Source organism: Strix uralensis, chromosome 4, assembly GCF_047716275.1.
Source record: "Strix uralensis isolate ZFMK-TIS-50842 chromosome 4, bStrUra1, whole genome shotgun sequence".
In the NCBI taxonomy this organism is placed as follows: Eukaryota; Metazoa; Chordata; class Aves; order Strigiformes; family Strigidae; genus Strix; species Strix uralensis.
The window spans coordinates 119,127,299-119,143,426 of record NC_133975.1 but is presented as its reverse complement, the minus strand read 5'-3'; the positions used below and the strand labels follow the sequence as shown (position 1 = coordinate 119,143,426).

At 46.1% G+C, this 16,128-nt stretch overlaps 1 protein-coding gene across 1 annotated transcript in view; it reads left to right on the top strand.

Annotated features, from left to right (window-relative positions):
• The window catches only part of CCDC85C (coiled-coil domain containing 85C), a 114,513-nt gene that overhangs the window by 93,921 nt on the left and 4,464 nt on the right, over positions 1–16,128 (top strand). Inside the window, exons 4-5 of the mRNA XM_074868762.1 lie at positions 7,081–7,176; positions 15,087–15,185. Coding sequence (XP_074724863.1) covers positions 7,081–7,176; positions 15,087–15,185 — 195 coding nt within the window. The remainder of the gene's footprint in view (positions 1–7,080; positions 7,177–15,086; positions 15,186–16,128) is intronic.

Genomic DNA, 16,128 nt, shown 5'->3' with positions numbered 1-16,128 from the left:
GCACAGTGTGGTCTGCAGAGGAGCCAGCGCCAGTCGCTTCTTCACGACTCTGGGAAATCTCCTTGCAGCCAGCAAGGAGCCCTGGGGCAGCTGCCAGGGTGCCTTCAGGTAGCCTTGGCCCTGCGAGGCTGTGACAGGAGCCGGACCCCTTCAGGAGCACCATGCGTGGTGACAATGACAGAGCTGCCATGGGCATGAGAAGATGCAGCAGGGAGGGAAGAGGCTTCAAAGGAAGGGAGGGCGAAATGTCAGCCTGGCGTCATGTCACGCTTCAGCGCTGCACAGCACCATCGCTTTGTTTCAGCCATTAACCCCCCTGCAGCTGCAAGGCAGCGGAGAATGGGAAATGTGGCCCGGGCTGCAAAATGATGAGGGGGTCTGATCTACCTTTGTGGGGCCCAGGGAGTTGCTCAGGCTGGTGGTAACGGGAAATTTTTTTGTGTGTCATCTCCTGGGGATGCCCCTCATCTCTATGTGAAGGGAGATTTTTCTTTCTGAATGGACCAACTGTCTGCATGAGCCCAGTGCTTGCACTCGGTGCTGCCTATGCTACATTTCTGACAGGGACACTGTGCTTTGGGGCTTCAGTGTGTTCCCTGTGAGGGTCTGGGGATGCTTCTCCTGTGCTAGAGTGGCTCCGTGCTCTTGGTCCTTGGTTTTGCTGCTGGTTTTCCCCATCTGCCCCCCAGCACTGTCTCTGGCTGGAGCTGCTGCAGGCATTTTCTAAACTTTGTAGCCACAAGTGCCATTCACAAAACCAGAATATGCTGCGCTCCCCATTCTGCCAGCACGCTGGGGCTGGGATTTGCAGTCAGACATGGCAACTTTCCATGTTACTGCCTGGCTCTGCCACCCATTTTCCACATTGCTGTGGGCATGTTACTGCCTCTTGCTTGTCCCTTAACAGTTCCTAATTTACAGAGCAGTGTCAGCACCTTTATTTATGTCAAACACCTGGATGGTGACGGGTGCTAAAGTAGGGCCCAAGTATAATTCAAACCTGGGTAAGCAGGCTGCAAACAAAACCACTGTGAGATAAATAGACGTGCCTGGGAATTTTATTGTGAGTTGTCTGGCCGTGCCTGCCTGTAATGTAATTTTCCTTGTTCTGTCTTGGCAATAAAAACTTCACAGTGTCTGATAGGACTCCATTTAGCTTTAATGTTGTCTGAGGTATGCCATTAGAAAAGTGTGGTTTATTTAATCGGGTTTGAATCCTAACTGTCTGCTTGTTTTTTGAAATGGTAGACAAAAATTAATAGAAAGCAAGGAGAAGATGTGAAGTTCAGAAGCACTGACACTTGCTCACACACTCCATGTTGGTCTGAAGCATCCTCAGTACCTGGGCTGTGACTGTTAGGCAAAGTAAAATCAGCATGATGTTCTCCTCTGGCTTTTGAAACAGTCTTTTGCAGTCTTTCTGCAGATCAGGAATACCTCTCTCAGAGCTGAGGTAGGAAAGGATATCATTAAAAGACAGAATATAATTGAACAGAAGGAGATTGAAAACTGATGGCAGGACCAAGGTCTGATGTCTTTTCAGATCCCTGGAGGAATCAAGGAGAAATAGTTTATCGCAATTTCTTTGTTCGTTTTTGAGATTTCTAACCCAAAACCTCTAAAAGAGCAGACACATGTCATCCCCAGTTAGGCTCTTTTCTTCTTGTCTTCCAAAGCATTCCCACTCTTATTAAGAAATGTTCATATTTTAAGCCTTATTTTGCCTCTGTGGAGGTGTGTCATTATCAGAAGTTCCCAGCGTGCCTATTACAGAGAGTCCTATTAATTTTATTCTTCTAAACACGTTGGAATGGAGTATTGACGGCAGTGCTTGTCAGCATCTGTGCTGGACCACATCCCATGCAACCAGATAGAGCCAGCTAGGACTCATTAGGCAACTTGGTTTTAGACCTGGCAATGCCATCGTGGCTTGATAGAGAGCAGCAGATATTCTCCAGCAGCTGCAAGTTGAGGCCTTTGCTTTTCATTTTTTGATGTCAGATTAAAAAGGATCATTGACAGTATTTATGGTCATCAGATTTTATTTCTCACATCAGCGCTGTTGCTTTGCTGATCGTCTTTGGGTTCTGGGCTAGAGCAGTGAGTGGGGCTAGTTTGGTTTGTTTTCTGCTTTGGATTTGAGGCTGTCACCAGGTCAAATGTCATTCTTAGCAATAGAGAACTGGGGGATTTATCCCTTGTGCATGACATATTGCTTCAAGGATGCTCTGGCATGAGAGACTGCAGAGTTCCTCTCTCTTTTCTTAAAATCTATTAATGACACAGCTGAACTGTGAATTTCCTTACAGACTTGGAGATTGAACCATAAGCCCTGCAGGCTCCAGTGAGAGGTTTCTGTGAAGGTCTTGAACAGCATTGGGCTTTCCTGGTGGATTTGTGGTTTGGGCATACATGATGTGGGGCTGGTGGAATGGGGAGAGGGCTGATGCTACGTGGGAACAGTAAGGTCAGAGAAGTGCGTTGGTCCCATCAGAGACACTAGGAAATATCCAGTGCTGATCTGCTTGAAATGGAGGAGCAGGCAAGGGCTGAAAGGGAAATGTATTCAGTGGTGCTTCAGTACTGCTGTCTCCACAGAGTCAGCAGAGGAATAGCTCTTGTCGTGGTTTCTCCACTGGGAGAGGGGCTGGGTATGTGTGTACTTGACACTTGCCTCCCATGAGGGATGTGAGGAGCCTCACCAGGAGCCTCTTGGGACACTGCAGTCCCAGAGCCGTCCCGGCAGCAGAGACAGGGCTGTTCTTTCCAGGGCTGAACTCATCACAGATCCATGCTACAGCAGTCTCAAATGCTCTGAACTGCCACAGTGGTTTGCAGAGCAGCAAAAGCACCAACTTACCTATGAAGCATCGGATGGGTCACACACAGCTCCACGTTAGGTTCCCTGGGACTTTTGCTTCTTAAAGACATATCTTGAAGAACTATCTCTGGGTCTCAGAGGTGCAATGGTCAACAAACCCTGTGTGTAGGGAAGATAAGGTGCTTCCTCCAAGCACTCAGGAACCCCAATGCAACAGATACATAACTTAGAGCCCCCCACTCTTAATTAGGCTGGTAATCTAACCTCTGGGCTGCTCCTTCTTTTGTCAGTGTAACTGTGACTGTGGATGAAACAGAAAGTGGTGTGCGATGTAATTCTACCCAGGTGACCATCTGACACCACAACATAGATGTACAGTTGTTTTCTTTTTGAACTACAAATTCCTTGTATAAGTGATGAGTTGAACAAGCTAACTTCCAGTCTTGTCTCTGCTGCTGTAAACCTGGAGCAACTCTAAAGTTAGTTGAGGCCAAAGAGAATAAGAAACTTTGCATTTTGAAATGACTCAGCCTCAGCAGAAGCAAACTAGAAAAACAATCAAGATGGTGTTTCTCAACACCATAATAATAGAGCACCCAAATAAAAGAGCACCCTTTTTGGTGACTTCTGAGCTGTCTTTTAGCACCATTCATTTATATAATTATGTGACACCTCAGCCACATGTCTGAGGATGAAGAGTGAACCATCTCTGAGCTACCAAACGCTATGAAAACCTAGCAAGTGGAAAAGCCAGAAGTCCATGTAAGACGGAGAGTGCATGTTTGACAAAACCAGACAGGAAGAGGAAACTGAGAGTGATACATGCCCCAAAACACGCTGTATTGCTTTTTGCCTATATGGACAATTTCTGCTTCTTAGGATGTAACCAGATTAACCTCGCTATTATTGTCCATCTGGGTGCTGAGTCAGTTGTGTTCCCGCGGCTTTGAAAATGTCAGCTATAGGGAATTGGAAGGGCATGTGTTTCTGCAGTGATGGAGGTCCTCAGAGTAGCTGAGTTAGAGTGCTGGGGTGCTGCTGTGGTAATTCTTAGCGACAGTTTCCAAATGTGTCTATTTTAGGCATGAGGAATCTCCACCATCTGTGTGATTTCAGCTACTACCTTAATGCTGACTTCCTGAGATTTCCCCCTCCCTCCTGCCCTTCTTCCAATCTCCTATCTCTGGTTCCCCCTCTCCGGCATTTCATCTGAACTGGTTTCCTGCTGGGTGAAATGCACATCCTCTTCTTTCTTCCCATTCCTTCCCTTCTCTCCCACTGTTGGCAGTTTTCCAGTCCAGAAACCTTGACCTTATCTCCAATTCCTTCCATTTCCTCCCCTTTAGCTAACACTATTGGTGAACTCTGCCCATTTTCCTCTCCTCCATCCTCCAAAGGCTGGCCATGCATCCTGCTGGATATGTTGTCATTTCTTTCCTTGCTGACTAGCGTCCCCTCTTTTCTGGCCTCCTTTATGTATGCCTTTGTGCAGGAAGCTGATAGGAGTTTGGCTGAAGGGTTTTTTTTGTGAACTACACTGAAAACAGTGGGAATGAAGTGCTTACCCCCCTTTATAAAACTCTGACCCTTTGTGTGTCTGGAAAGAGCCTTTTTTAAGGGTGCAACTGCACAAAAAGAGCTAAGTGTAATGATAAATATTAAGCCACCCTTAGCAGTGTGGGTAATTTTACTTGTTGCATCCTACAATTGCAAAGAGTGGAGATGTTGGTGAGATCTTTGCTTGCTCCCCCACTTTCTTCACATGCATGCTTGGCCTTTTGTGTAGTAACAGTCTGTGAACTGGGGCATAGCAGGCCAACAGCGTGGTTGTTTGGTGACCATTGCTGACCATTGCACTCATCAGTTTGGATATCTGTTTCAGTTGGTTGGGGGCTTTGGCTTCCAATCTAAGGATCAAGTATCATGTCTATTTTAGAAATGAAATCATCTGTTACTGAGACTCCGACAGCAAGTTTTGGGTCTACCTCCTTTGCTGCGTCCCTCATTCTTTAACATTAGTTTTCTCTCTTCAGTCAGATTCTCTACCTGTGTTCAGGTGAAGCTCAGTTGTTTGCCCTTGCCAAATTTCAGATACTCATCCAAGAAAGAAGGTGGCCCTTTGAATGTTTTTTGTGTGATACGACATATCTAGTGCATCACTGTGCTTGCAAGATTACTTTTATCTTGTCAGTATGGTGATGGGTTAAGCATGGACAGCTCTTTAGAAAACATTTCTCTCTAATTATTCTGATTTCATTTGTATTCTGGAATAATTTTGAGAGTGATTATAATAATGAAAATGCTTTGTAGCTCATTAGTGACTTGAGTTCTGTGAGGATAAGCTGCTGCTGCCTGTCATGCAGGAGACCTGGTGATCTACTCTAGTTTGGTCAGAAAACACTATTTAAAATATTGCCAGAAGCAGGATCCAGCAGAATTAATTTTACTTTGTCACATTATTCTCAACTCAGAAGAAATATTGGATGTTAGACCTTTGCTTGGTATTCCCTGTGTACTTCTAAAGAGGACTGTGGGGGAAGATCCATATCAAGTAGGGTTCATGGCCATAAACTCCTAAATATTCTGCTTTCAGTTGTCGTGATCTTGGTTATTTATGGAAAGACGGCAACTTTCATGCTGAAGCCAGAGGAATTATGCATGTATTGGTGTCTTTGACCTCTGTGGGATTCTGGAAGGACTCTGTTGGATTTACCAGCTCTGTGAGAAATTTGTAACCCATTTTGGAGTCTTAAGTGGCAGCTGTAGACTGGCTGGACCCGGTCTCTGGTGCTCCCTCCCCAGCCTCTGCCTTTTCTGTGTGACATTATGGACAGGATGGCTGAGGACATGTCCCCAGGCAGTCACAGCTCCAGCAAGCTGTAACCCTCTGCCAGCAGGTCCAGAACCATGCCCAACTTGTGAGTGTCTTTTGGTCTCTGTGCTTTGGCAGTCTGTTAAATCTTCTTGGAGAATTATTGTGGCGTTATTAAGTCTAATTTTCCTTTTTCTGAGATGCCTGCCTCTCAGAAAGAAAGTTTTTGTAACACCAGCAACTCAGTTCATGAAGATCGCTATTATGAGGCTCCATGCTTTTCATGCTATCTTTGTCTGTAGCCTAATAGATTGGCCCATCTTTTTCTTTAATATATGCACATGAACACTTTTATTAGTAAAAAGTCCCCCACAACTTAAAATGTTTGGAAGAATGAGAGGTGGCAAAGTGCCCGTTGTTGGTCCTCCTTTCTGGCATGACTAGCTTGCTGGCCTTGGCTTAGAAAGCAAAGTGATGAGACGAAGCATAAAACATGCTGTGTTTTTAAACGTGGAAAAGATGAGAACTGAGTGCCTCGTGTGTTGTACGTGAAAGCATTCCTCTGATGGTGCTACATGCCGCTCTGCCGTCCCAATTTGCTTTCAAAAGCCCCCAGTATAATCATTCTTTGTGTTTCCTAAAGGATGTGAAGACTAAATACGAGTTTGGTCAATGGTTTCATTGTTGATTTCTCCCACTGCTACAAAGCAATGCAAAAATATTAGGGACAGGCAGGGTGCATCTCAGTGAATAAAGATATTGTGTCTCTCATCATCCAAGTCGGATGGCTTTAAAAAAAGAAAGCCCTATGAAAAGTGCTTACAAGGCTGTTTGGACAGTAGAAATCTTTTGTAAAATGTAATTTCGGCATCTTTCCCAATGAGATCCTTCATGCAGGAGGGATGGCCAGCATTTTGGAAACAAACCCAGCCAACATTAGGTTTGGACATCTGCTTATTTTAAGGTTGCTTTCACAATTTTCTCTGTAGCTGAAGATTGGTACTTGATGTCTATGTGAAAATGTTGCCAGAAAAGCAATGAAGTTATGCCAACTGTTTCTTTCATGAATGCAGCTTCTTAGAAATGACCACTTTATGCTGGAAAATCATCTTGTTTGCATTGCTCTCTTGGCTAGAAGGATGAGAACTGTTTGATCTTGTCCTTGTACAAAGTTATCCTAAGTGAGCAAAAAATGTTTCTTCAATCAATGTAGCTTTAAACCAGGGTGATCTCTTGCCTGAGTACATTTAGGCTGAGTGATGGCAGGCTTAAATGGCATTAAATCAAGTGACTTGTGAGGAAGGGGTAGTGGTGTCTTTTGTCTTTGCAGGTGGCTGAAGGGTGTTGAATTTGAGAGAAGCTAGTGCTCAATTTTTTTGGATATTTTCTTCCTCCTTGCTTAAATCACCCAAAGGGAATTAAAACATATCTTCTCTTATTTCAACAGGGACCAGCTCGCATGACATCTGATCTTGCGTCTTCTCCTGCAGCAGGATACATCCCTGTTGGTCAGAAACCAGAGGCTGTTGTGCATGCTATGAAGGTGAGGATGCTGCAGATCCCCACAGGGCTGTAGGGCTGTGCTGCGCAGCGCAGTGCAGTACTGTGCCGTGTGATGCAACAAACCCCAAAGTGGGAGAACTGGATGTTTGCTCTTCTCATGGAAACACAACTAGAAATAGAAAGTTCGTACTCAGTAACCAGCACCTGTATCATGAGGAATAATCATTGCTTCACATAGTTGCGGAGTGAAGTAAGACCATGCGTGACTATTTTTTTGGGTGGGAAACCTCCAACAAAAGCTGCTGATGCTGAAGGTGTTTGTTACCCTTTCTTTTCATCAGTCCTGTGTAAACTGGGTCTCTGGGTTGACAGTGGTGACTGAAATGCTGTTTTTAAAAGGTACACGAGAACTGCAGTTCCTACATAGGTTTTGTTATTGAAAATCCTGCAGCAGTCTTCAAAGGAGAGAGACTTTATTTTATGTAAATGCACAGCAAACCATGGCATCATACCCATGTAGATATGTGCATCGTCGGTGGGGATTAAGGTCAGGACCATTGGCAATAAAAACTGTGGGACACTGCTAGCTGAGTTAAAGGAAAAAACTTGCACCGTGATTTCACAGCAGTTGTCAAGTCCTAGTGATCCTCCATTAGCAGGAGAAATGTAATACCCTGGTGTTTGTTACATGTTTAACTAGTTCAGCAAGTTACTTCTGAGTGTCTAAGGGACACAGAAGCACAAATCCTTTCCAAGGTGCCATAGGGGTGGCTGGAAAGACTCTAAATTAGGCTCTGGCTGGAATATACTGATTTGTAGATTTAGATTTGTTGAAGCTGTAAAATTTTGTACAGGGTTAAAAAGCTTTCATCAAATCAAAGAATGGCTACTCTGGAGCTAAGATCCCCATAGTCAGTGCTGGAAAAAAGGTCCAGCAGCGGCATTGACACTAGCTTAGACTGTCCTAGACCTGGAGACTGGTGCTTACAAAGCTCTTTGCTTTGTATCTTTCCACATCTGACAGCTAAATAAATGACACAGTTGTTACTCATAGCTTTGATCTACAAGTTTCCTAATTTTTCTTGGTTTTAGTGTTTTCATCTTACTTTTTTGTGCCTGTCCAGGGTCTCTTGGCTCCGGGACAGAGGTGACAGGTGGTGGTGGGAAAACTGACACATGTCAGGAGAAGCAGTAGTGCAGCTGGCAAGGATGTTGGTTCCACTGGGCAGTTGCAAGATTCTGGGTGGATATTGAGTGTCACTCTTTCTCAAGTAGTTCATCTTCTATGTATTTATGGTGTGTGAGGAATTAGGAAAGACAAGTTTGGTTTGGATCAAATTTTAATTTAAATTATAAAAGATCCTTCAAGCTGAAAATCTTGATTTTTCAGCTTACTTGAGGCTTTATATACCCAGATTCTATAACTCTCATTGGATCTTAAGAGAAGTGTTTGTAGCACCTTCAAGGGTTAAAAAATACCTTTAGTACAGTTTTTACTAGTTACGAAAAGAGCCCTGACCACACAAGTGGCAGTTCACTTGCCTTGGTATATTTGTCCTGTGTTTTCCAGACAAGTTTCTTCTTTGCTCGTTGTGAATGGTTCTGTGCTATCAGAAGGTTGTTGTGCTCCATCCTGTACTATGCTGCATTGCACTTGTGACATTTTTCCTGTGTATATACGTGCATATAGATCTGCTAAACTGATGCCTTGAAGAGCTCATGTGATACCTTTGTTTTTCTGACACTTTGTACTAATCCAGTTTTGCTTGTATTTAATCATCCAAGCCCTCATACAGTCCAGACTACTGCTGTTGGCTTTTTCTTCCCAAACTGTGGGGTTCATACCTTTCTGCTCCTGCTCTTCATTGCATTTGGTGAGGTGGTGGTGAGGGACAATATTAAGCAGAGTTGATAATATTTTTAAGTTACAAGATCAAACAGTTGTAAATTGAGTATGAACGCATTCTGGGGGGAAAATAGGTTTCTATTTGCTTTAGGGAAGACGGGACTGAATTTCTCAGTAAAGGCAAGAAACATAAATGGTTTTAAGGTGCAGTTTGATAAGCTAATGGAAAGGATTGGAAAATTAATGAGGAAGATTCTTGGAAACTGGAAATTAAGTTTGGGAGGTCTGGGGCAATGATGCATATAAAGGGGTTGAAAGGAAGTTGGATGACTGCTTGCTTGCACATATCGTTGTTAGTAATATAATAATAATAAATAATAATAATAATAATAATAATCCTCTACTTCAGAGCTTTGTTGATCACTAGGAAGGTCTGGAAGAAATCTCCTCTGCATTTTCATAATTTGGCCAATGGGGTACATTTATTTGTCTGTTTTCAAAACCCTGGAAAGTGCCATGGCTGGGGTCAGCAAGCAGGTGGCATAGCAATCACATCTCATGGGGCATAAATGATCTCATGTGATGTGTCCTCCTCACACACTTAAGGTTAAAAATATTCTCACATTTGAAGTGAGGAGGGAATTATCCTGTAGATCAGTGTGGTGGGGAGGGATGAGAAGGTGTTTATTTTTCCATCCTATGGCCCATTTCCAAAGGTCAGCTGAAAGTTGAAAAGACTGAGTAAACTGGTCATGGTCTTGATCTCTCCTCTTCCCTCTTGTAGCACAGTGAAATTGTGGCTGCTGGTCTCCAGCTGCAGATCTTAAACTGAGTAGAAGATAACGTCTTTTGGCCACAGCATTCTATAGCATATGGAGTAGGTCTTATTTGCACCCTGCAGAACTGGGCAGCTTTTCCAGTGCCAGTCCCTGCATGTGGGAAACTGGATGCAGCTACCAGCTTAGACTCTCACCACCTGTGAAACAGCTGATGACCTTCCCTTGAGGAGAAGAGTGTAGCCTACAAATAAGACTTTGCACTTTGGCTATACCACATCAGATACTAGAAAAGGCCCTTCTTGGTTGTGTAAAGAAGTCCTATGTCTGTAGCAGGCTAGCTCCTTACCACGAGGAAAGGAGAGGAGAGATGGAAGTTGGCGTTGCTTGTCTTGTGGGGTGCTTGCATGCAAGTCTGTCCAGAAGTGCTGTGGCTGCAAGGATGTGGCTCTGTGCCCAAGCAAAGGTCACTGAGGGGCTGGGCACTCTGCATGGATCCGCAGGGCTTCTGGATTGCCTCTGTCTGCACCCATCTATGTAATCTCCCCTAGGCTTTTTCCTTGGCTTTTTCTGGCAGCTGAATGCTAGCTATGTGGCTGAAGCATTGCCTGCCATTTAGTGTAAGTTCTTTCTTGAACATGTTTAGGGGTTTTCTTTAGTTTTGCTTTTGAAATAGTTTTTGTTTATTTGTGCCTACTAAATAAGGAGCAAGATGACAGGTTGGCACTCCTAACAGCTGTTTTTGCTAACGAGAATAAAAGGTACATATGCTACAGCTCAGTATCTTGACGAACATCAAAGCGTTTTTCTTAGGAATTGAGCAAACCTGCTGAAGACGTGGGGAGGTGAGGAAGAGATAAATGTAAGAGAACAATGTTTAGCCTATAACTCAACTCCCCCCGTAGCAGCAGCCTGGATCTCTCCCATGTCCACAGAGTCATCGAGCAGGTGATTAGTCACTCGTACTGATCTTGGGTATGGCAGGATTTGTCCCTGTCAAAAAATAGGGGAAGTCCCAGCAGGGCACATAGACTGTTCCCTTGCTGAAGCAGGATGCTGTGTCCCTTAGTGCATTGTCCATTTAACTTATAAATCAATAAAATCATTGAGGCTTGCACCCTTCAGAAAGCATCCCTCATTCTCAGAGTGCTTTCTGGTACAGAAATGCTTCCCTCAACTTTCAGCTCTCTTCCAAAGCTGTACTGCAGTCACCTGGAGTTTTTGGTGGGTTTTTTTGTTTGTTTTTTAAATACGCATTGCATGGTCATGTGGGGCCAGTACAGCAAGTCAGAAGGGAGGTAGATATGGTGGACCAGGTAACTTTGAGGTGACACTGCCTTAGTCACAGACATCAGTGCAGTCATGAAGGACAACTAAATATACCCAAGGTGTTCCTCAGAGTTCAGGTATCGGCAGGGAGAAAGCCAGACGAGCCAGCATGCTCATTGAGAACAAGGTGCAGGTTGTCTTCGGAAGGTGGCATCCCCAGGCGGAAGAGCAGCATTACAAGGCCCAGCCCCATACCCCTGCACAGGCCGTCACCCCGTGCCTGAGAGGAGCAGGCTGCCCTTGCTGACCGGCGTTTTACCCAGGGAGATCACATAGCGCTGGTGCATCTGCAAAGGGCCAAATGCTGTCAGTGCAGCTTGATGAAGAGCAAAAAGGAGGGGATGGCATGATCCACTTCGAGCCTGAGGTATACTTGTCTGTTTTCCTTGCACTCCTGGGTTGGGATGGGGCTGAAATCATGGGAGGATATACCTCAGTTTCTTAGATCCACACTGAATCCACAATCCTTGATCTTCAGCTGAGCCATAGACAATTTATGTGAAGGCACATCTATAGTCCTCAGCGGTGTAACCGGAGGAACATTGACCTGGTCCTTCTAAACAGCTGAGACAGTGCCTGGCAGGATCTGAGAATGTCTGGGGCTAAGACTAAGAAGCCTTCCTGTCTTTCTTCAGGAGGCAATTTCACCCTTCAGAATGTATTTTTTTTCCAGCATGCATTTCCAGGATAGGCTGTTGAGTTTTAACCCCCTGAATCCCTTTTTCCCATACCCAAGACGCTAAAACATCTTTACAAAGTGCCTGCCCAGATGTGGGGTGGGCCTGGGGAGCAGGATGTTTTCCAGGGTAAATGAGTCCCAAGTCATTCAGAAATTAAATACAACCATAACTTCTGTCTGATCGGCTTTTGGCTCCAGCTCTGCCTCCTTAACACCATTAAAAGACATTTTCACTGAAAGAAATGGGCTGCACCAGCCTTCCACACCTCCTGGACTAGGGAATGTGGTTTTAGTTTAAACACAAGTAATAGAAAAACAGTTTATTTTTGTCCGCTGAGATTTGTGCATGGCTGATGGAAACAGAGGCTGGAGCTGATGTGATCTTTAACTAATCTAAACCGTAGTTGTCCTTGACACTTGCCCTGTGGACACAGCCGGTGTTTAGCTGCCAGCCAGGCAGCCCTGGTGCTCTGCACGGGGATGTGATCCTGCAGGCTGCTGCCTTTACAGCCAACCATTGGAGGGACACTGACTCCAGACAAGCGAGTTCGATGTGCGAGTCCAGCTGGATCAATAATTAATTCCCTCCTCTTTAGCAAAAAATAGATGCTCTCTTTGTCAGCAGATACATGCTTTTTGCATCCCTCTTGCCCTTCCTCTCCTCTTAGAAAGGATGTGGATAATCCTTATTTGTGCAAAGATTGGTCCCAGCTATGTTGGTTAAACTAGCTGGTGTGTTTTAGAAGTAGGTTAAGGGCCCTAGGAGAATGACCTATTTTCGTTTGTAACGCAGTTCAAGTACAGCTGTACGGAGGCAGACCAGGGATAATCTACCCTGGTATCCCATTTCGTGGAGCAGCCAGTGCTGTATGCCTCAGCAAAGGGTGAAACCCATCTAGCACTGCATCGGGCTCTGTACTTCCCTAGGAGGTGTAGGAGTATTTATGCTCACAAATACACCTGCTGTACTGCTTTATACGCGTGTGGATGTATCGTGGTGAGTAAGACCACGTGCTATTTGATGGCGTTGGATGATTCCAGGAACTTAGACCCTGCACACTGGGCTGACCACCTTTCTCATCAGTGGCAAAGCCCTGGGTGAGGTATGTAGTTCAGCTGAGGCGCAGCAGTAAAATCTTGAGGCAGTCCTGCGCAGTGATATGCCCAACTCGTGCAGCATGCCCATCCGGAGGAGCTATCTGAACGCATGCGTGCACTATGGAGGGGGTATTCTGTGTGTCACTGTGTTTCCAGAGGGAAGCAAGGGCTTCCTTTAGCCCCAGGCAGCCTCACCTCTGTCATGGAGGGACCACCTGGGCACAGCCAGGTCCTGCTGCCCTGGAGGTGCTCTGGGGGAGTAGCTGGGACAGCGTGTGCCCCAGGCGGGATGTGGGGGCTGGCTCCCCACTGCTACAGAGGTGTGGGGTTGGGCAGCACGTGGTGGGATGCAGCAACCACATAGACATGCTGAGTCTTACCAGCCATGTGTGGCCTGGGGATCAGTGCTTGGGGAACATGTCTCCAAGTGCTATTTAAAAGAAAGAGGTTAAAAATCAGACTTTTTCCATTTTTAGACATTGTTAGCCTGAAATCTACGAAAATAAGTCACAGGCAGGACATGTCCACTGTTTTTTTCTGTGTCCTGAGCTGCTTTCACAGCACATTTACTTGTCTTCCCAAGGCAAATCTGCGAGTGTGGCCCAGCCACCAGGCTGAGTGGCATCCAGGGGGCCCATGAACACAAGCACAGGACGTGTCAGGTCTGGGATGTTAGTGCTGGAGCTGTAACATCTCTGTCTCTGCAAGGAAACCTGGTTCTTCCCAGATCCGGGAGTGCCTGCTGGAGATGCTCTCTGAGCCGCAGAGCATAGCCTCCTTGGAGAATCTCAAATCCTTCACCCTGTCGCTTTCAGGCTATTCCTATGCTTTTGCAGCCATTTTTTGCAGTGCTTTCCTCCTATTAATATCATGGGAAAAGACCCCTAGTCATGATCAGGAGGGAAAGGAAAGGCAATGCCTCACTCTTCCAGAGGCTACTGCAGGCAGGGTGCTGCAAGCATGTATCTGGGTCCGCTGCCTGTAGCCAGGCATGAGAGGAAAGACAGCAAAACAGAGCTGCTTGTGGAGGACCAGACAGTCCTGGCACCAGCACTTTGTGGGTATGGCCTGTATTCATCAGCATTTGTACCTGCTGAACTCACTGAGTGGCTGGTAAATGTTACCCTGTGGCTGCAATCCTGGGTGTTCAGGGGATGTGCATGTGTGCCAGCCCCAGCCAAGGGCCACCAATTCCCTGACCTTTATGGGGCATGCGCTGTGGGTGGACATGGTGCTGTTGGAGATTAAAGTAAAGTCTGGGGAGTCGAGGCGATTATCTCCATCTTCAGAGGGCATCTGTGGCCCAAGGAGAGGGTGACCCAGATTCCCCACGGCATTCAGCACTCAGTGGGGACGGCGCCTTCAGAGGACTGCGGTCAGCATGCAGGGTCCTGGGAGGCTGTACGGTTTTTTCCCCATCCTGTTCCCATTCCCTTCGCACCCTGGCTGCATCCAGCTGGAAGAGGGAGTGGGTAAGAGCCAGGAATCAAATCGGGTTCTCTGAGTCCCAGGGCTCCATGCTAACAGCCTGTCTCTTTCTTACTGTCATCATGGAACTCTGAGGGGTTCCCTTGAGAAACTAAATGCGTTAAAAACAATTTTCAGCCAAAAGGTGAGTGAAATTGGCTGTGTCTGTTTAAGATCTGAAGGTTCATGGCTGATTGGAGACCACACACTTAAGCTGCACAGTGGGTAATACTCCGCTTTTCAGTGGTACAAACCTGTTTGCCTCTTTCCCTGATGGCTAAAACCCTGTTAGACCTAAAAGCTGCTGCCCTAGGCTGACCACAGTAGCCTCGTGACTCAGATTAGTAGAAGGGAGTAGAGAAGCACCACTCCTGCGAAAGAGGGGAATGGAGGGAGCTTGAGTTGCTGGGGGAGCTGCCTGGAAGCTGCCTTGGGGGAGCTGCCTGGAAGGTGGGGCCACCAGCAGCCTTCCTGGAAGAGATGTGTTTGTGTGCACAGGCAACTCGCTGCCAATTATCACATAGTCCCCCAGGACTGTGGTGACAGCCACACCATGCAGGTGGTAGGACAGAGGCATTCCATCACCAGGGAAGGGAGAGGATAGAGGTGCCCAACCTGGTGTCATGCTCATTTTTGCAGTGCTCTGACTCTCAAGGCTCTGTGAATCCTACCAATTTAAATACTGGTTAATGAGGTTGTTAGGAACACTTAATTATTTGAGGAGCATAATACTTTTGTAATACTGTTTTTTGTAGGTCCTTGAGGTGCATGAAAATTTGGACAGGCAAATGCAAGACAACTATGAAGAAGACCTGAGTGAAAAGGAGAAGGCAATCGTTCGTGAAATGTGCAATGTAATAACTCCTCTCAGCATCTCTAGGGGTTTCTTTTGTGGTCTTTTCTTAGAAGTACAGAGGAGCAGGGTTCTGCTGTGTACAAGCCCCGCTTGATGCAAGATCCACAGGTGCAAGGGAAGAGTGGAGGCTCCGCTGGCCACTGCTTTGGGTATCAGTAATGCGAGTGCCTCGTTCACTGCATGGAGCAACCTTTGCTCAGCAGATACTTCCCACTCTGCTGCCTTCAAGGGTGCAGAGTAGCTAGTCTAGCTGACAGAGAGCTGTGCAAAGGGCTCTCCCTGGCTTGGAGAGTCCTGTTAGTAGTTGACTCCAACTGTGTCCTTAGGGACTCGGTTTGGGCTGAGCAGCAACTGGTTGCTATCTTTAGAGCTGTACAGCTTGAACGGGTTTGAGCCTAAACCGTAAGATAACATCAGAGGGAGAATATTCATGTCTGAACAGCATCATAGTATGCAGGTGCTTACAGCACTACCAACATGTTGGTCAACCACACTGTTAACTGAGCTTGCCATGTCCTGTACAGTGAACATTTGTACCAAACCTCTCCTCGGTGGTGTCTGCTGCTGTGGCACTGCCTCCAGCTTCAAAGTATCTTGGCCATGCTCTAGCTCTGAACAAAGAGTTTGAGATTTCTGCTAGAACGTGGCTCAAGATGCACATCACCTGCAGTCGGGGATGTGCTGTTCTACAGTACCAGCAGTGCCCACAGCAGGGAGGAGGATCCTTATTGGAGTGTTCTCTTTTGGAAGTCCACGTTGGAGGTCAGCCCAAGTGGCATTGTTTAGTGCCTCACAGCAGCAGAGAGGAGCCTAACCCTCCGTTTAAATTCTGAAAACCACCTCAACCCTAAAAAGAGGGTGAAAAGAACACAAGTGCATCTTGCAGACAAATTCTTGGCGAGGGCTGAGGCACTTCACTTTGGTTGCTGTAGCCCTATAAG